This window comes from Neolamprologus multifasciatus, chromosome 23 (assembly GCF_963576455.1).
Source record: "Neolamprologus multifasciatus chromosome 23, fNeoMul1.2, whole genome shotgun sequence".
In the NCBI taxonomy this organism is placed as follows: Eukaryota; Metazoa; Chordata; class Actinopteri; order Cichliformes; family Cichlidae; genus Neolamprologus; species Neolamprologus multifasciatus.
Window position 1 is genome coordinate 3,504,795 of NC_140460.1, and position 20,435 is coordinate 3,525,229.

The 20,435-nt window shown below is 40.7% G+C and overlaps 1 protein-coding gene across 6 annotated transcripts; it reads left to right on the plus strand.

The window, feature by feature from the left end:
• Nucleotides 1–11: 11 nt before the first annotated feature.
• Nucleotides 12–19,665, plus strand: shc2 (SHC (Src homology 2 domain containing) transforming protein 2). Of its 6 annotated transcripts, none has more exons than XM_085150413.1 (14): nucleotides 12–1,134; nucleotides 2,795–3,605; nucleotides 6,955–7,025; nucleotides 9,551–9,611; nucleotides 10,415–10,534; nucleotides 11,174–11,227; nucleotides 11,394–11,445; nucleotides 12,014–12,140; nucleotides 14,060–14,240; nucleotides 15,465–15,561; nucleotides 16,199–16,378; nucleotides 16,588–16,928; nucleotides 17,049–17,200; nucleotides 17,470–19,665. In XM_085150413.1, exons 2-13 carry the CDS (start codon nucleotides 2,838–2,840, stop codon nucleotides 17,175–17,177), a joined length of 2,181 nt encoding a protein of 726 aa, XP_085006539.1. In that variant the 5' UTR covers nucleotides 12–1,134; nucleotides 2,795–2,837; the 3' UTR covers nucleotides 17,178–17,200; nucleotides 17,470–19,665. The 6 variants fall into 6 exon arrangements, with proteins under 6 accessions (XP_085006539.1, XP_085006542.1, XP_085006538.1 ...); XM_085150416.1 differs by having other exon boundaries at nucleotides 3,345–3,605; XM_085150412.1 differs by having other exon boundaries at nucleotides 12–571; nucleotides 990–3,605.
• The last annotated feature ends 770 nt before the right edge of the window (nucleotides 19,666–20,435 follow it).

Genomic DNA, 20,435 nt, shown 5'->3' on the forward strand with positions numbered 1-20,435 from the left:
AGCAGCACGCGGACTTAACAGGATCGTCTATTCAAAGAAAGATGACTCCCTCCGCGGGGAAAACACAAGCCTTGTGGCGAAGCGCTATCGCGATAGAATTTGTACATTTAACTGTATATTAGGAATAGTTATATCTGATTTTAAAAAAAATACGTTTTTGATTTTTAAACCCAAGGTTTGTGATGTATTTTGAAAAGTTCGTGGTCTTTTTGTCAGATATGTTGAGAAGTTGACACAGTAAAAGATCTTCGGCTCTCAATTATCTCTGCTACGTAGTTGGTCTTCTGCAAGAGAGTACTTTTGACGTAGACGAGCCGGAGTTTGACAACGGAGGGTAAACTTTCAGGAGAAAAGTACACAAGGTTGGCGATGTATCCACTGGGGGTGAAATCGTATGTATGATTCACTTCTATACTTGCTGTTCGACCTGTGGTGTATTCACAACAGCATGGGAATATGAACACTTAGCATGACTACATAAATTTTATTATTTTTAAAAAGCACTTTGGTCATAGAACACTGAAAGTGAATATGGCAAAAATATTTAGAGAAGCATCCATCAGCATCATCAGTAAGTGATTAAACAGTACAGTCAAGCTGCAGGTCGTCTACACCCAACTTTCATAGCCAAATTTTATATATATGTTTTGTATAAATAGCATTATATTCTCAGTCTACTAACTTACTGCGAACTCATTTTACATTTTAACCAAATAACAGCTTAAATGTTCTGTGCTGCAGGTACCTTATGAAGTTTTGTTGTATTAGGTTGTGTCAGTGGCTGCTAATGAGTGGTGTGTTATTCAGAGCAGGATTTGTTCCACTTGTATATGTAAATTCATGAGGTAAATCCGTTAACTCTTGACATACAGAGAAAAAAATGTGTGAATTAAATTGGAATTGGTATTATTTGTAGAATGAAAGTGGAAGTAAGAGTTTGAGGAAATAACATGAACACTTTAATTTTATACATGACACTGTTTTGCCAGGGAAAATGGGGAACAGAAAATACCGAGAAAGGCTACTGCATCTGTCAACATGCATCGATTACATCTGGTTTATCAGTAACTTTTTATACTCTAGCAAACAACCACTGCAGTGGTCATGTAGCAGCTTTCTCAGAGCCTGACACAGGTAAGATCCATGCTTCTTTCTAACTTTTAGATTGCAAATGTGTCAGTCGCATGCCTGTATAATCTCTTATCTTGTTACTATTGTTCTGAATGAATTGGACTGTAGTTTGTTTACTGTAGTTGTTCTAGAGTCGGTGTTGGATAAATGCCACGGTCTCCAGGTTCTCCAGATTCTCTGAAGCGCTGTAGAAATCCTGTGAATTACAGACCTTTCTTCAGCTTTTTGGCATGACAGCGTGTTGGGTTAGACACAATATATTTCTAGAAACTTGTTTTGGGGAATAGGTTTTCCTTCTGTCTTCTGTGTCACTATCCTTTTTACTGCTTTACCTGTTTACGTGATTCGACTGAAAATCATCGTTTAACTCGCTTTATGTTTCTCACAGAGAATCCTGACTCCTGATGCGTACCTTCTGTTGCCTTTGTGTAAGACGGAGGAATGCAGTTGCGAGAGAGAAGTAGGAAAGAGATTGAACGGGGGAAAGGGAAAAAGAGAGAGCAGCTAAAAGGATCTTGCTGAGATGGCTGATTGTTCTCTTGGGAGACGGTTGGGAGGGAGATGGGAAGGGAATTCAGGCAGATGGAATAGGGTGGATGTTTTTAGAGATGGAGTCCCTTAGGAGAGTGGCTGCATTGTTTTCTTTGTGAAGTCTTTGCCTATAACCAGGATCAATTATAAGCATACATCAAATCATACAAAATTCACTTTAACTAAATGGACAGGAAATTTTCTGATATTCATCAACATCCAAACTCAATCCCCTCTTAAATATTTTAACTTTATATCTCAATATAGCTAGTTCTAGAGCTTTGTTCTTCTGTTGCTGTGCATTTGTGTAGTGTTGGTTACTTTTTGAACATGTGAATTTAAATTAAGGACATTATTTTGTGTTAGTTATCAAAATGCAGAGACAGTTGAAATACAGAAGGCATAGATAAAAAATAAAATAAACAGAAAATCTATAGATAAGAAAAATTCCAAATGATAATGAACTGACAACGGATGGGCAAGATGCTTCGGATGTTTGCAGCCTCTCGCCCAGTGTTAGCTGGGATCCCAGCTGGATAAGTGGTTAAGTGGATGGATGTATCGTTTTATTTCAGTCATATTTTGACCGTCGTAAAAGCAATGCAGCCTTTTTTATAATCTTAATATCACTGTTTTTTTATTGTCTGAGGTCAAATGCTGGCATCGAGTTCATTTGAGGAGTAGATTCCAAAATGTAATGATTACTGGCTCCAATTACTGCCTTGCTGAATGTCTTTTATGTAGAAACACAGGTGCTCTGTAGTGTCAGTGTGTACGTGTGTCTGGGAGCCGGGTGGTTCAGGCAGATGTGTTTTAGCTAATACAGTCTGAGAGCAGCTGGGCAGGGCTAATAGACCGATGACATCATCCGAAGAGAGAGAGGAGAGAGAGAGAGCAAGACTGGGAGCACAGCTTGCCTAAGGCAGGGAGAGGGAGCGGGCAGCTCAGTGAGGAGAGCAGCATGAGAGCGGGACAGTGTGTGTGTGTGAACGGGAGAGGACCAGACAGCATTCAGTTGACTTTGACAAGGATATAAGACAACAAGATTTTCCTGCTAGTTTTCTTCTTCTCCTTCTTTGCACCTTTCCCCCTCCCCTTCCCCCTTTCCCCTTCTTCTTCCATCCTGTGGCAGTTACCCCCACTCACAGGTCCTGCTTCAGGCGGCTACTCCGGGCATGCTCCTTAAGCCAAAGTATGACCGCTTTCGCAATGAGTCTGTGACCTCCTCCGACGACCTAATGCAGAGCTTAGCCATGAGCGGCAAAGTTGTGGCCACACCAGTGGTTCCCTCCTCCACGCCAAGCCTTCCTCTGCCTCCTTTGCCTCCCCTGGATCCCAGCGCCAGGTCCTCCTCCTCTGCTGGGGCTATGGCCTTGGCCGACTCTCCTTGCCTGGATGGGGAACAAGATGCCACGACAACCTTCTGCATGCTCATTCCTAAGATGCCTCAGTGGAAATTCTCCAACTCCCTGCTTAGCCGGAGTCCATCCAACTCCAGTTCCAGCTCCAATTCTAGCAAGGACTCGGGCAAGACAGCGGCAGCTACTTCCCAGGCCTCTGTCGCGTCTTCTTCATCATCACACAGGCCCGGTGGTGGATCCTCAGCCAGCGGCCCAGTGGCGAGCCTTGCAGCAGTGCTTAACTCCTGTGACCCGGTGTGTGTCACTCCTTGTTCCCTACAGGCCATTCGGGGGCAGCGAGCAGTAGCGGCGGCAAATTCTGCCAGTCCAGGGGGGCACGTATTTGGAGCCGCAGAGGTCATGGCGAGCCCCGGTGGCTCCAGCAACTTCAGATCAGGAATGACGCGCAGCACAAGGGTCGAAGGCATGTGGCTTGGGGGAGAGGACTTCAACCAGAAGGGCAGCTTCATCCACAAACCCTCTCAAGGCTGGCTGCACCCTGACAGAAAGATAGTAGGACAAGGAGCGTCCTACATTGTCAGGGTAAGCTAGCTGGCACTTTTTTATTTTCTTCAAAGAAATAAAAAACAACCGAAGGAAACATGCAGTAACTTTTGTCAGGTACTCATCAATGAGTAAAGAGAACAAGATAATTGCAGAATATTAAATATATGACCCCACTTAAATATTCTCTGACTGCGTAGAAGACAAAAGGACACCTCACTATCAGGCAGTTTGTTATGCAGCTCATGTGGGAAGACTGGGGAATACATAATTTAATCCAGATAGATGGCTGAGCGTTGCTCATTGGCAGACAGCATGCAGGCGTCAGGGTGGAGAGAGATAAACCATGAAATTATGTGTACAGACTGTAGAAAGGATTGTGGTTCAGCTGCACTGTTTACCAAAGGTAGAATTTATCATACTGTACTTAAACAATGAGAATCTGTATTTATAGAGCTTGTAACTTACGTCTGATTGTAAGCTCCCACTGCAAGCTTGTGGGAGTGGTTGCTCTTTGTTTTGTTTCGGGATTGTTTACGTTCTTGTGTGCAATGAATTATTATGATTTTACCCATAAAATGTTATTTACAGCATCTCAGGATAGTCGATACCGAATGTTTATTTCATTATCATGAAAATAATTTTTATTATTCTGTAAATTTGTATCAAAATAAACTGATACATATAGAAATGAATGTGATCATTTCAAATGATACAGATAAATCTGAGTTTCAAAGAAATCTTGTTGTCAATCCGAGCTCGCTGTGTTTACAAAGGGCTACCATCGAGCAGAGTGCTCGATGTCCCCTCAGCAATCCCCCATAACTGTTCACCTCTGCCCCCGTGCTCTCCTCCTCCTCAAACTAATGACATGACTCTTGATTAGCCCAGACTGGGGCCCAAGCACGCTTTCTAATAACATTATACAGGCACCATTCATTCCCATATTCAATTACATTTAATCACAGTCATTTGCATCATATGATGTGGAAGAGGATGGTCGGATCTGTGTGGGAGCAGTCCAGATGTTGATTACATATGAGCTCTCACAGCCAGGAAGGGCTTTCTGAAAAGTATAACAAGTGCTCTTTTCATATCTGACTCATAATCATATTAATGATGGGACCAGGCTTTTAACAGCTTGTTGTTGTCATCAGAAACTGCCCTCTGACTATTGCAGATGACCTGAAAGAGCCAGCGTTTGAACGCGTTTCACGCCTCTCGACGTAGTACTTCAGGAGACATGTATGCACAGCATGCATTTCAATGGTAAATCTATGCAGGGAGGCGTAGTCTCTGCATGCATTAGTGTCAGAGTGGCGGTTGATTTCTGCTGCACAGTGCCATTTTTAAGTAGCACGGCCACTATGCTGAGCGACTCTCATTCTCTCACTCACATATTCATACATATCCACTCCTCTGCTGGGAAAGACACAAATCAGATTTTTAGCAATGCTCTTACTCGCTCTCTCTCGCTCTCTCTCGCTGCATAGCCACGTCAAGATCTGTGTCTGGCCCGCATCTGCCGTCTCTGCTAGTCGGGATTTTGCACCGACCATCAAAACACTGCTTCTGCTAAATCATTTGCAGAGAGAGAGCCAAACTGTTTCTATTTTGTGCTATTCACTTATTTCACTATCAAAGCGAAGCATAAATATTTGCAATGTGATTGCCTGTTGCTAATTGATGCAGTTTCTAGAAGGGTCCGTAGACTTGAGTTGTTGTAATTTTACTGTCATGTATTTTCGAATATGCTCTGCGTAGTGTGCAGTTAACCAGGAATAGAGCGTAACTAATCACATACTTTTATCTGATCATCCTTTACTACATGGCTGTTGTTTTGTTGTAAAGTCTGATCACATTGGCTAATAAACTTCTTTTGGAAAATCTTTTACAGTGACAAACGATATAATTTGGCAATTATTTATGCCAAAGGAAGCCGCTACAGCAAAACACGGCTAAAGAGGACATGCTAATGTTATTAAATTTCTAAGGAATGTGTCTTGGAAAGTCTACGTCCCTGTAGTCATGGCAATAGTGTGCAAGAGACTTGGCCAAAAGGACAAGAGTACAGATAGGGTGATGGAAGTAGGGATGTTGCATCAGTAGATTGAGTTTGTGACAATGGAAGCATTGGAAGAGAGAGGGGAAAGAAAAAAGAGAGGGACAATTTCTCTGATGGAAGACGTCCCTCATGTCCAAATCTTGTTAGCGAGCTCGTTATGTTCTCTGGCTCAGAGGTCCCACTCTGTTTCTCTCTCCGTCTCTCCAAATAAGTTTCACAAAGAGCTGTGCTTTACATCCCCAATGCGATGTGCTGCATTTAAGATGAGTGTCACGTGTTTCTAAGGAGGCTGCGATTCAATCAGTGTAGCAAAAAACAGGAAAAAATTGTAATTATTAATATTCAATGCCGCATCTGTTGTTTTTATGTATTCATGGGTTTATTTACCTATGCAGCAAGAATGTGGTAGATGGTAGAAGCTTTTTTAAATGAGTTATTATCTCCGAGTTGGTTTTTATTTTTTTTATTTTATTTTTTTATATATATATATATATATATATATATATATATATATATATATATATATATATGTGTGTATATTATTTTTATTATTATTATTATTATTTCTTTTTATTTTTATTTATTTATTTTTTTTATTTATTTATTTTTTTGCCTGTCCCATTTGGTTCTTAGCCGTCAGAATTGTTGTCTGAAGACCAACAAGGATACCCAATGGATTTATTTTGCCAAATGGATCATCATGGCATTGCCGTATTGGTCCATTTGAGTTGAGTTGGTTTTTAGAGACTGATTATGGCAGGCAAACAAATGCCAAGCAATTCGTTCACCACTTCATCTTTTCATGATAACCACACAGATATGCAAATAAGAAGTAGAGGGCGTACTCACATGCTGATTGTTTACACAAACACACTCACGTCCCCCAGAGGGCTGAGAAGCTGCAGTTTATCCATGATTTGGAGCTCTGAGTGCTGCTAATCCAGTCACAGTGCCATTAGCACCCCAACCTGACGGGCATTAGGAAGCTGCTCAGCTGGGACCTTCCCACTGGAGGACACTACATTAATGGGCTATATGGGGATTTGATTTAGATTACTGTTGAAAGTAATCACATATACCAACAGAGTATAGTCTATCGTGAACGTGACATCTCTTTCTGGAAGTGTTGTGGTGTAGTTAAAATACAAACTTAATTTAAATGCAGCGCATGTTTATAGTTCTGTATTTTTGAATAGTTTCAGTCAATTATCTTTTCAGATCATAAAACATATTCGAACACTTCATTAGTTTATTTTTAAATTAAAAATAAGGTATTTAACTTAGATTTTACTGATTTTTCTCCCTTTGGTTTTTTCTTTACAGTACATGGGATGCATTGAGGTGCTGAAATCAATGCGATCCCTGGACTTCACCACACGCACTCAAGTGACAAGGTAAGCTGGTAACCGTCATATCTGCCAGTGTAGATGTGTAGTGTAGTTTAATATATGTGTATATATATATATATAGGGCAGCACGGTGGCACGGTGGTTAGCACTGTTGCCGCACAGCAAGAAGGTCCTGAGTTCAATTCCACCATCAGGCCGGGGTCTTTCTGTGTGGAGTTTGCATGTTTTCCCCGTGTTTGCGTGGGTTCCCTCCGGGTACTCCGGCTTCCTCCCACCGTCCAAAGACATGCAGCTTGTGGGGATAGGTTAAATGGATAATCCAAATTGCCACTAGGTGCGAATGAATGTGAGTGCGAATGGTTGTCTGTCCCTGTGTGTTGGCCCTGTGACAGACTGGCGACCTGTCCAGGGTGTACCCCGCCTCTCGCCCTATGACAGCTGGGATAGGCTCCAGCGCCCCCCGCGACCCTGAAAAGGATAAGCGGAAGCGAATGGATGGATGGATATATATATATATATATTTTTTTTTTTTTACTTTAGCATGGCCAATATATTTACACTTGTCACATTAGTCTTTTTTGATCAAGAGCCACAACTTTGAATTTCAAGTTCCCGTTGCAGTGGAGCTGTCCAATAACTCATGCACTTGCAAGAACTAAATGCATGAAGACAGCAGTATAGTGTGGGACTGTTAATAGATAAACAGAGCTGCTGTATTTGTGTTCAATGGCATCAAAGGCCAGAAGGTTACACATTAAACTATGCCTCAGGGCCTTACTATGTCTGTGTCTTGGTGTTTTTATGCCCTACACGTCATGTTATTGTTATAAAAACAGGGATTTTTTGCAGTCCTCAACCTCATGGGAGAAGTCCTTTTCCCCACTCCCTCCCTGTCTGCCTCGCTCTCTGTCTCTCACCCTCTCCTCTCTCCTGCACAAATCGATCGGCGGTAATCTGAGCCCACCGTGCATCCGAGGCTTAAGTGCAGGGGGGAGGAGGTAGCAGAGATGGAGTGATGGAGAGGGAGATCTATTATTGATGATGTTCGTTAATGACTGTAGAAAGCTGCAGTGGTCCCCATGAACGCACCCTGCTGGATAATGTCTGCGGCTGTAACTTCTTGAGGGGGGAGGAGGAGGAGGAAGATGTCCAAAACAAAGCAGCAAAACAAAATGTTTGCACTGGGAGTAGCCATAGAGAGTAAGATGTCTGGTCTTGTTTTTATGTGACTGACTGAGTCATGATTATTTCCAGCAATGATGAATGTTTTTTGTTTGCATTCCTGTCGTGGTTGATTTTAAAGTCCCGTTTAAGTGTGTTTACCCCTCGGTCAAGGTCAGAGGGGCCCTTTTCACCTAGAAGCTCACAAAAGGCATTTTTTAAAAATTCAAAATAGGTTCAAGTCCTCCATGATGCTAACAACACAAGGCTTTTGTTCCTGGGTCGTGATATGTGTGTATGTGAATTGCTGGATATCATTTAAAGGCAGCACAGTAAGGCTTACATATCCATTCAGAACAGGCCATTCTTCAGCTTCCTGACTTATACACAACTTGATTTAGTCCTGGAAGACCACAACGAAACAGTCAGTAGCTTCCAGTATTTCAAAAATGTAATTCAGCTCCAGGATTTAAAGAAGGTGCTTTCTCTTAACAGTCCTCTCTGTGTTTTTTGCCGTTTAACTGCAAAATGAGTGAAACGAGGTGCAGCATTTTATTGTAGTCGAAAACAACAGCTCATCTCTCCCCCCTCCTCTGTCTCCTCCTCCTCCTCTTCCTCCCTCTGCTCTATCATCAGCATGAGTCATTTGAACATTGTGGTGTTTTTCAAAAATCCCTGAGAAGACTTTTACTCGAGATGGGGCCCGGGACGCTGCTTTTTAAATATTTACGAGCCACTTGATAGGGGCAGCTCGGTTCTTGATTGTTCCCACTGTCCCCTGGCAGAGAGCATGTGAGCTCCCGCCTCAAATCCACTTTATGGCTCAGCCGTGCCATCACGCTCACACGGGGACAGACCCTTTAAATGCCCATTAGGCAGTCATTCCCGGGAGTTATATCAGTTTTATCGCCAACTTGTAACAAATGTGCGGGGAGAATTGCACTGCAGAAAATAAATGCTAATGCTAATGCCCTAAAGAGGTCTTATAGACTATTTACTTTTTATTTTCTTCATCTGATGCTGTTTATTCTCCCATAATTTGGGAATTTAAATTCCCAAATTATTCATCGACAGATGAATACTGTTATTGTTTTCTTTCTCGGGTTAACATTTCCAACATTAACAGTAAAGCTAGATAAGAATGTTGTGACTTTCTTATCTATTTTCGTGACCTTTGAACTACGATTTGTTTGGAGGAAGGGAAAAGGTCTGTTCATGTTTAACCTAATGTTTTCCATTACTGTGGGGCGGCATTTTGTGTTGTGACTCAGTTTTCTGTATTTTTGCACAGACAACACGAGTCCATATGATTTATACATTAAATATTATTATTACAAATGGCTGATAATCAGTGACCAGTATATTCGTCTTTAGTCTGATCTGAAATCTTTCTTCGTGTTTCTCTTTAGGGAAGCCATCAACAGACTGTGCGAAGCTGTGCCAGGTGGAAAGGGGGCTTGGAGGAAGAAGGTTAACAGTAATTTATAATTCTAACATACATGCAGTACTTTTGACAAGCAGTCAATAGTAATTTTATATACACACAATAGGGGTGGGGGAAAAAATCGATACTGTGTAGCATGGTGATATTTTGTTTGCTAATAATGTATCGATACAGGGACAACAGAAATCGATATTTTGTTACAAAAAAGGTTTTTGTGCTCTGACTTCAGAGCATGTTGATCCTTTTTCTGAGCAAGAATCCTGACATTCCTTCACTGTCCAAATGTGTTTAACTTTTTTATGGCAGCAATAAACATGACAGTTTACTTATTTTAATTTAAGACGTGTTTTATTTTAATTAAGTGTAAAACTTTTTTATTTAATGTAAAATTATATTTTGTTTTAATTTACTTTCAAATTCTTCAGTTGCTGAAGGGGCTGCACAGTTTTCATAAACTGCATAGTTCAGAATAGCTATAATTGTACCAGATGGTTGATTCAGTTAAGTTGGACTAGACTGTAATACAAACCGTTCAGTTTGTCAACAATCAAACTGAAATGAGAGAAAGACTGAGTGTGAGACTTTGATATTAGATAAAATGAATATTGATAAAGTTTACCTTTATGTACAGAATCTGAATATCACAAAATATTTTTAAAAATTGCAATAATATCGTATCGTGGGATGTATGGTGATTCCCACCTCTAACACACAATATGTATTAAAATAACAACAAATGGTAGAACGGACTGCTGCTGCTCCATGCGGCTGTTTATCTGGTAACTGAAACTATATAACTGTAATTTTCATTGCGTCCTTTATTTTGTAGGTTCCAAACAAAGCTCTGCAGTCAGTCATGGGGAAGAGTAACCTACGATTTGCAGGCATGAGCATCGCAGTCAATATTTCCATCGATGGTATTAATCTGCTCATTCCTACCACACGACAGGTTAGCTGATACTTATTTAAGGTGGCGAATGTACTTGCATGACCACAATGTGATTAAGACCTTTATGATGTGCTATTATTTTTGCATTTGTCTTTATTCCTATTGCTTAGCTTTACACAGCATATTAGCATATTTTTTTAACTGTTAATCACTGGGTAAAATATGTGTGAAATCACTGATGAGATAAAAAACAAATTCTTTGTTGGAAGATTGTAGTGAACAATTTTACACTCCTATGTGAATATTATAAATAAATACCACTTTTGTGAGGTACAGAGTCAAACCTTTAACCTTTAATTGGGACTTTGCCCAGTTGTCCATTATGTGTAGATACAACAGGTTCATCGCTTGAGTTAGGCGCCTTTTTTATGCTTGAATGATTAATAGGCCAGAGTTAGGTGACTAAACAAATAAAAAACAAAACATGAAAACAGTTAAAAAGCAGCAAATGTCCAAAGAAAAACTTTGAAAGACTTTCAGAAAACCTGGAGGGCTGTTGCTCAAGACCACTTTAAAAGAATTCAAATATATTTTAGCTCCTTGGAAGCAAAATATGAAGAAATGAGGGGTGGGTCAAAACTTTTACACAGTACTGTACATTCATTGACAAAATAACGAATGGCTTCCTTTCTCTTTCAGGTGATAGCTCATCATCCCTTGCAGTCCATCTCATTTGCCTCTGGGGGAGACACGGTGAGTGCAGCATTTAACATTTACTCTCCATTAAATTGTTGGAATGAACATTTTGCCTACGCAAACATGTACGACTTGAATTAATCGTTAACAGTCTCAAGCTTAAAAAATTACTGATGGTTTTGATTTATCGAGCTGATTTTCCCCCCAAACTAATATGTTGCAGGACACACCTGATTATGTTGCATACGTGTCCAAAGACCCAGTGAACCAGAGAGGTATGTTCTAAAGTACTGCTGTCAGTGTTGCCTTTTATTACTGGGGATTATAACATTACTATTGTGATATCTATAGACAGTTTTTCTTAAAATTGCTTTGATTCCACCTCTAACTGTATTATGTGGTTTGTCTGTGGCTTAATTACAATTATTATGGGTTTAGGGTGGGTGAGACTGTAACAAAAACAGTACAAAATCATTTAAAAACAATATTTTATTAGCAATATTGATGATTTGATTTTAGCATTTGCATTGTAAACATATTAGTATTTCATTTTTAAACATCACAATTATTAAAAAAAACTAAAGTATATAAAATGTCGTAATATGCCGGTATCGTAAACCAGTATTGTTATAAAATATCAGCCTATTGCACCACAAAATAAACTTTGTTGGAAATTAAATGGCTAATAAACATTGTGTTTGCTGATGTCTTAAAAAATATGAATATTTTAAAAATCCACATATGTAGACGCCAATAAACTATTGGCTCATTGCTGTTCCGAGAGTTTGAATAGCTCGTGGCAACTTTTTAACTCCTCACTCGCTCTCTCTCTTTTTCTTTCAGCATGTCATATCCTGGAGTGCTCAGATGGTTTAGCCCAAAGTGTCATCAGTACCCTCGGCCAAGCCTTCGAGCTGCAGTTCAAACAGTATCTGCACAGTCCACCAAAAACCATGACATCTGTGGAGAGGTAACAGAAAGTCCTGCCACTTCTCACGTACTTAACTGGATGAAAAAGAGTTTTTGTTACTCTCCTTAAAATCAGTGACATCGGTGAAGCGGTGGGATAATGACTCATGAATTATCCCAACGTGTCAAATAGAAAAATCTAGTATGTTGACTTCATGTAACAAAAGCACCAAAAAACACTTCAGTTTAAGACTCCCAGGACTGTACACCTCCCAAGCATTCTGACCAGCAGCTTGTTTGTTTACTGCACATTTTATACATATCTCTGTACAATTTTTCTATCTTTCTATACATATTCTGTACATTGTTACCTGTATATACCTGTATATACAAACTTCGGTTGCTTGTGTATTAGGGCTGCCACAAACGATTATTTTGATAGTCAACTAGTCACCGATTATTTTTGCGATTAGTCACTAATCAGATCATCATCCATTGGACGTAAAACTACAGCTTATTGCACCAGCAGCATCTGATCTTATATAACTATCACTAGCTTACAGCTTTAAGTGTTTAAGGTATGTGCTAACTAAAAATAAAGACAAGATGATAGTTTATTAAATTCTAATGAAATTTGCAGATTGTTTCAGTGAAGTTTAATAAACTCCTTGCTATCTAAAATATAACAGGACACCGGAGTAAATTCTCCAGCATCTCACACTTCTGATAATCAGCTGTCTGCTTGATGTTTATTCAGCTGTGTAAAAACTATAACTTTAATCTCAGTCAAACCAATTTACTCAGGAACAAATAAAATACAAAAAAAAAGCCAAACAATAACATTTTTAAGTTATCTAAGTGACTTATATATATTTAACCTGAGTAGCAAAAGACAGCGGTGGGTTTGAAAACGATTTGGCGGAGTCCGGTGTTCTCACGGCTCTAGTGAGCCTAGCCCCCGGCTAGCTATCGAGCTAGTGGGTAACAGACGTCTCGAAAACGTTGGAGCGCTTTTGAAAATATGTGGTGTCTTGATAAACTGAGCAGATATTTGAGGTTTACACAGCTACATTCTCGCCTGAAAATATGTTAAACTTTATTTTGTGACCCAGAAAGAATAATAAGTGTATTATTAAAACCAACTAGCTGCCGCCATTGTTGGAAACTGAGCTGGGCTGCGCTATGAATTCTGGGACACAGCTTCTTCTTCTTTGGGGTTTAACGGCAGCTGGCATCCTTGTACATGCAGTGCTGCCATCTTCTGTTTCAGTCCATTATTACACTCTTAAATCCTACTACTCGTTCCTGCGTCTTTTGGGATCTTACAAAGCTTCAAACGACATGTCGACTATTAAATCAGTCGTCGACGATTTTGATAGTCGACGTAATCGTGACTAGTCGACTAATCGTGGCAGCCCTATTGTGTATATAGGACTACCTTGTGTCTTCCTTTTATATTTTACTTTCACTTGCTGTAAGAGCTCTGTAACACCGAAATTTCTCATCCGTGGGATAATAAAGGTTTATTCTATTCTATTCTAAGCATCCAGCAGAAAGAGCTTAGCCACCACCAACCTGATCTAGTTTAGAGTTCTCAGATTTCTTTCTTATTTATTACACGGAGATGTGATACTTTGTTCTTGTATTTCTTCAAAATCAGGCTCACAGTGTTGTAAATACATAGATTTTCTCACATATGAGATGCCACTGCAGTCACCAGAATAACTCCAGACAAGCAGTTTTTTTCTTCCTGGTTTCAAATAAACAAATCTTCTCAATTTCGGATGTGGAGATGTTACTTGATCAGAACAAATCAATTTAAGAACGCCAATTTCCTCCTCAAATTAATGCTGTAGTGTTAACATCATTATAGAAATGAATACATAATCATATTTGGAAGTTGTGGTTAAAATACTGTTTTTTGCTGTCTTTATTTGGACCTGTAGTTCTGTTGTCAGACTTACACTCATTTCTCCTCAGGTCTGCCAGGACAGAAGAACCAATTTGGAGGGATGATGAGGACTTCTCTGAGCCGGATTACTATAACCGTATTCCAGGGAAGGAGCCTCCTGTTGGAGGTGTAGTAGACTCCAGACTCAGGCCCAGTGGAACCCTCCTTGGTCACATGCACACTCAACCACAGAGCAAGACAGGAGTTCAGGTGAGTGTCCTGACATGGCTATAGAAATACTGTTAAATCAGGCTCTGCATGTTGATATGGTAGCCTTAGCTCTACTGTAGCTGAATCCAGTTTTGAGGTAATTGCATGTTGTGTATTTATATTTTTCTATTTGTACGGTGTATTTCTGCTTCTCTATGGCTATGTCCACACGTACACGGGTATTTTTGAAAACTGAGATTTTCCGTTTTCGTTTTAAAAAATAATCCTGTCCACACGTAAAGGCAGAAATGAAGGAAAACGCTGCTAGGAACATGCCAAAGCAGCAGGTGGCGCTATATTCCTAACTGTGTAGAAATGTTGGCCAATCAGAAGTCTAGAAGCCTCGGCGGGAAAAAGTAAACAAAGTTGGGGCATAGAAGCAGAACCGAGTCGTATGTGTGGAGGGACAGTAACTGTGTGTGTATATGTAAGCATTTAAACACCGCAGAGAGAACAATTAACAGTAACAGTATTGTAGAAATGAATTTCACCGAAACAATAACGTGGCGCACAGTGTGACGTCAAAAAAGGCGCACACCTTTGACGCTGCGTTTTCTCCGTTTTTCTCGTCCACACCTAAATGCAAAAACGGAGTTTTAGAAAATATCCACCCTGGCCGGAGTTTTTAAAAATCTCCGTTTTCAGTTACCAAAAACGCCGTTTACGTGTGGATGAAAGGTGCAAACGCATAGAAAAATCTGCGTTTTCAAAAATACCCGGGTACGTGTGGACATAGCCTTAATTTCATCGAGAAGACCTCCGGTGCATTTTTGTGTAAAACTGTAAAACCTGCATGCTTGTACTATAGACTGAACTAAAACATCTGGTCATTATCATGAAGTATTGGATTAATGTTTAGAACAGAACTCTCTGACTTCTCCCTCGTGAACTGGTGACTGATGTGATTTCATGCTCCTGCCTCATATCGTTACATGGAATTAAAGCAGAGGATCATGAAAATATACTTCATAACTGTGCCTGCAGCATAATTGCCTAAGACAAATACGATTACACAAAGAGCCTTGGGTTCTCTGTAGCCTATCAGGTGAAAGGACCCATCGCCCCGTTTGTTGCAACTTGTTCACAACAGGGTGACATCCTGCAGCTAATGTTTCAAATAGAGTGCTTCGAAACTACATTATGCAGGGACACGAGACGAGAGTTCTTGGTTATACAGATCCAGATGTGTTTAGGTTGTGTTCTTGTGGTGTGATTATGTGTTAGCAGATGAGCTCACCAGCCAGGAGAGATCAAGCGTCTCACCAGCCTGGTCAGCTGTGTTATGAGCTTCACTGGGACACGGAGACAACCTGCAGCTCAGGTGAGACATCCTGTGGCGGGGAGCAGCTATAACAGCTAAAACATTGGGACCTTTTAGATTCGTTTTTATAATACAGTTGTTATATAGAGGTGATGTACTTAACTGGGGGATTTCAAACAGGTTTTTAAATGAAGGATTTTATTTTTTTAAATATATGAGTTGCAACGTTTTCTAGTCACATACTAAACAATGAGGATTGTCAGATTTGTTTTGTGTATATATTTATGTTAAATTGTCTCTGAAGGAGGTTAGTTATTTTTTTCCATCCTTATTGTATTACAAAGCTAATCATCACAGTTCTCGTTGCCTGAGGGAGAGAGGAGCTCAGCGTTTGCCCTCTTAATTAACAGAAATAGGATCTTGGCATTTTTAATGAGGCCCCCTTCATACTTCATATTGTTTATCATCTTTAACTAGACTGATGCTAGGAGGATGATCAAGATAGGTACGACAATTAACTTTTTCCTTTCAAAAATATAGAAAATAATAGACTTTTAGTAGTTTGAAATTATAAGAGACATTTTGTGATTTTTTTTCTTTTATATAATCAGTTGTTTCCGTTTGCAGCAAACAGTGCTGTAGCACGGGGCAGAAACTAGTGAATGAAACGCATTTTGTGCGCACCTTTCTGTCTTAGGTTTGACATCAGATGGTTATTTGTGTGCTGACGGTCAGCCTCCGGGCAGCAGAGACTATGAGGAGCATCAATATGTTAACACCCAGAGTCTGGAAAACCTGGATTCACTCACGCAGGGTCCTGATGGGCACAGAGGCACCAGGGCACCAGAGAGTCCCAAAAAGGATCTTTTTGACATGAGTAAGTTCTGCCTATGACATCTTCAGACATATATATAACAGAACGACAGCCAGACTTTCTCTCATATGTTTGATTCCCACCAATTCCCTTTTTCACACCGTCCTTTTACGATCAAGCCACGGATCTTTTGCTTGTTAGGCAGACCACTACACTATGAGGAAACAACAAAACCTTGTGAAACATCTCAAGCGCCTTTGTCGTCTCTGTAGGGCCCTTTGAGGATGCCCTGAAACTCCACGAGGCCTGTGGTGTCGGGTCCACTATATCTGGAGGCGCTGGTGCTGAGGGAGGAGTGGGAGGTGGTCGGGCGTTGGAGGATCAGTGGCCCAGCCCTCCACGACGCAGAGCCCCTGTTGCTCCAAACGAGGAGCAGCTTCGCCGTGAGCCCTGGTACCACAGCCGGATGAGCCGACGAGACGCAGAAAAACTCCTGAGCCGGGACGGAGATTTCCTGGTAAGGGAGAGCACTACCAATCCTGGCCAGTATGTGCTAAGCGGCCTACACCGTGGCCTCCCTAAACACTTACTGCTAGTGGACCCTGAAGGAGTGGTGAGTCTCTTAAGAAGTCGTTTCAATAAATCACACTGCTTATTTGTTTTGTTATGAAGTTACACTGGTGTACTCCTTTTGTTTTGCTTTTCCCTTCAAAAAAAAAAAAAAAAAAAAAAGGTCCGGACCAAAGACATGTTATTTGAGAGCATAACCCACCTCGTCTCGTTTCACCTGAAGAATGAGCTGCCTATTGTAGCAGCGGAAAGTGAGCTTCATCTCAAACGGGGTGTGAGGAGGAAGCAGTGAATTACCTGGACCTGTGTGGGACAGTAAGATAGCAGTATACACTATGGACTTTTCAAACCAGATACATGAATCATTTAGGGGATTATGATGCAGACATAAAGCAAGGAGTGCATGCTAACATTATCATTTTAAAAAGCATTGCTATTTCTTTACATTGTTGAGGTGTTCAATTAGTCTTTAACTGCAAAGGGGAGGTTCACATTTTAGCATGTAGATTATTTAGATTCACACACTTGGTTACAAAAGATCTAAGTAGAAATAATGTAGCATTTCTTTCTCTCTCATTCTACAGTGCTAAATTCCTATGTGCCCATACAAATCACATAAAAACTGAATCTAGGACTCATTATGGGATGATTTTTCAACGGGAAGAAAGAATATCAGCAATACTTTCTTTCCATGGACAATCCTTCTAAGGAGTCTGCAGTGTCTGATATATCCCTGTACTTCTGCTTGTTGACTACCAGGATAAACCAAATATCCCTCATCTGTCATAAACTCCTCAGCATGCAGTTATTAAGCTAACAAACCAACCAGGATCCACAGTCTGTGCTGTGGCCGAGCTGGATAATCACCAACCGAGGTCAAAAATTCAACCGACAACCCGTCTGGAGAGGAGCTAACCTCAGGAAATCGCAAAAGGATTTAATGCACAGTGAAGAAAAGCCTGTAATTGTGAAGTGCTTCCTTTAAACCACAACTTGCATGACTAGTAAGTCACAGGTTATTCAAATCAACCAGTTGTGGGAATCACCAGAACAAACTGTCACTAATTTTCTGGTGCACCGAAAAAATTCAAAACAAGACGTCCAGTTCGTCCAGTAGTTCATCTCGGTACAAATGCAGGAAATGAAAATTCTGCAACTGTTTAGAATGTAAAGACTGTTAAATGCTCATGTTCAAGGTCTGCAGTATCTGAATTTGTAACAGCCACGAAGCCTTTATTGTTTCTCTGAGCTATTTAAAAAAAAAGCATAATCATGATTAGGGATGGGTACCGGTATGGTTCTGACATAAACGGTAGTAACCAGACCGAAAAGCAGCGCACATTTCGGTGCTTTATTTTCCTGAGCTGTGATACACTTTAGATTCTAGCCAATCATTTTACGTTTCCGAGGATAGTAGGCGGGTCCAGGTACGTACGTTCTTTTAGAGCAGAGCTACAGATTAAAATGCCCAAGGCGAAGCGGTCAAAAGTCTGGCTGTACTTCACAGCAAAATATGCAAACTCAGCAGCTGCAACAAGTGCTTTAAGGTGATACTGTGATACTGTCAAAGGAAGTAACACCTCGAATCTGATGAAACACCTGGCGACGCATAGCGTTTTTTTTAAAAGCCGAGAAATGCGCCGTATTTGATAGCTTGCTGCAAGACCTCACACCGAGCACATCTACTGCGGGTGTGGTGCCTGTTATCGGACCCGGAGTTAGCAACATCCCCCCAAAACCCGAAGAGGAGAGTCCTGGCCCCTAGCCCTGCCAGTGTAGCAGAAATGATGAGGATGATGATGCAGCAGCAGCCGTTCTTCTCTGCGTGAGTAGCTTAATGTTGTTCGTGTGTAATTTAGGTTGAGTAGGCTAACCACGTTATTACATTAATGCATGTAAGGTGAACTAGCAAACATCATCATAGCTACATGCGGCTGTCTTCTTGTTTGATGGCAGATACCCCCTTCACCCTGGCCAAAAAGGCTAAAATGACCAAAGAAAAAGTGGAAAACAGTTAAACATGAGAGGTTTTTGGACAAAATTTGTGTTTTTTCCATTGTTTAGGCACTGCTTCCAGCCAAGAGTGATACCATATATGCCCTATAGATGCAGAAAAGGCTAACATTGTTATCTTTTTACAAACAAACAGCTGAACATGAGAGGTTTTTGGACCAATTTTGTGTTCTCCATTCTTTAAGCACCGGTTTGAGCACCGTTTAAGCACCGGCACCGTTTCAAAAGTACCAGTTTGGCACCGGTATCGGATAACACCTAAACGATACCCATCCCTAATCATGATACACTGATTAGCCCCAACATTAAAACCAGTGATAGGTGAAGCGCACATCACTGGTTTACCTGGGAAACATTGGGTCCTGGCATTCAAGTGGAAGCTATCTCAAGACATCAACCACATAAACAAGTTCCAAGTAACAGTAACCTCAAGTGTTTTCCTCAGGAACAGTTGCAGAACATGACAAACAGTGCAAGCTGTTGAAGCAACCCGCCTCCCTGCAGATTCTGTTTTCGGCCACAAGATGGGCCAGAACAAGCCAATCCACTGCACCAACTCAATGCAAAGAGCCAGACAGCACGGCGCACCCCAAAACATCACCTGTCGTTGCACCGATCGGTCAGAGCCGTTTAGCGGGATCTACACAATGGATGGTTTTAATATGGCTCATTAGTGTATTTATCAGTGCAGTGGAGATCGATACATTGTCCTGACTGAGAAGTTTGATCACATTTGCTATTAAATCTGCTATTTGTGCTGTTTGTAAGGGCTGTTCGTTATTTTAGGAAGTCACGTGTGGTAAAAAGTCCCCCGCATTAATGCTCAGTATAGCCATGCCCGTTCTCCCCAGCCTCTCCCACTTCAGTGCCTTAATAACTACACTGACAGGCGTTTGTGTCAGCGTGTATATAATGTGCATTTATGCTCTTGTTGCAAAAGAACAGTTTTCTTGCCACGCCAATGAGTAAATGAACAAACTTCAGGATGATTCAAAGTTGTGTACATGTAAACAGTAATGGAAGCTGCTCTTGTTTTGGGGTGAATGAGTAATACTGTCTATGATGGTCTTAAATGTTATCGTCTTATATGTGTGTCCCTCAGAGTTTTTAAGTCCGAGGTCAGTCATAGACATGTTAAAGAAGGAGCTTAATTTTTCCCAGCTCAGGGAAGTGCATCACTTTGTCCTTATTCCCTGTCTGTACATTTTACTGACTTGCTGGTGTGTTTTTGCTCCACGTTTCATTCCCAGTTTTGACAGTGTAATACTTTAAAATTATTTTGTCTGCTTTCTGCCCTTTTCCCCCCCCTCTCTGTTCTTAGCTACTTAAGTTTAATCAGGCCCTCCTTTGTTCTTAGCCTCATAAATGCACATAAACATGAGGTAAACTTCAACAGTTTTTTGTGAGATCCAGATCATTGTCATTCTTTTGTATCTCCCCTCAGGAATTTCCTGGACCTTTTCTTCTATGATTAACTGACTGACTTTTTGTTAATAAAATGTATTAAAAAAAAAAGGTGGGTTGTCATTTGTGAGTA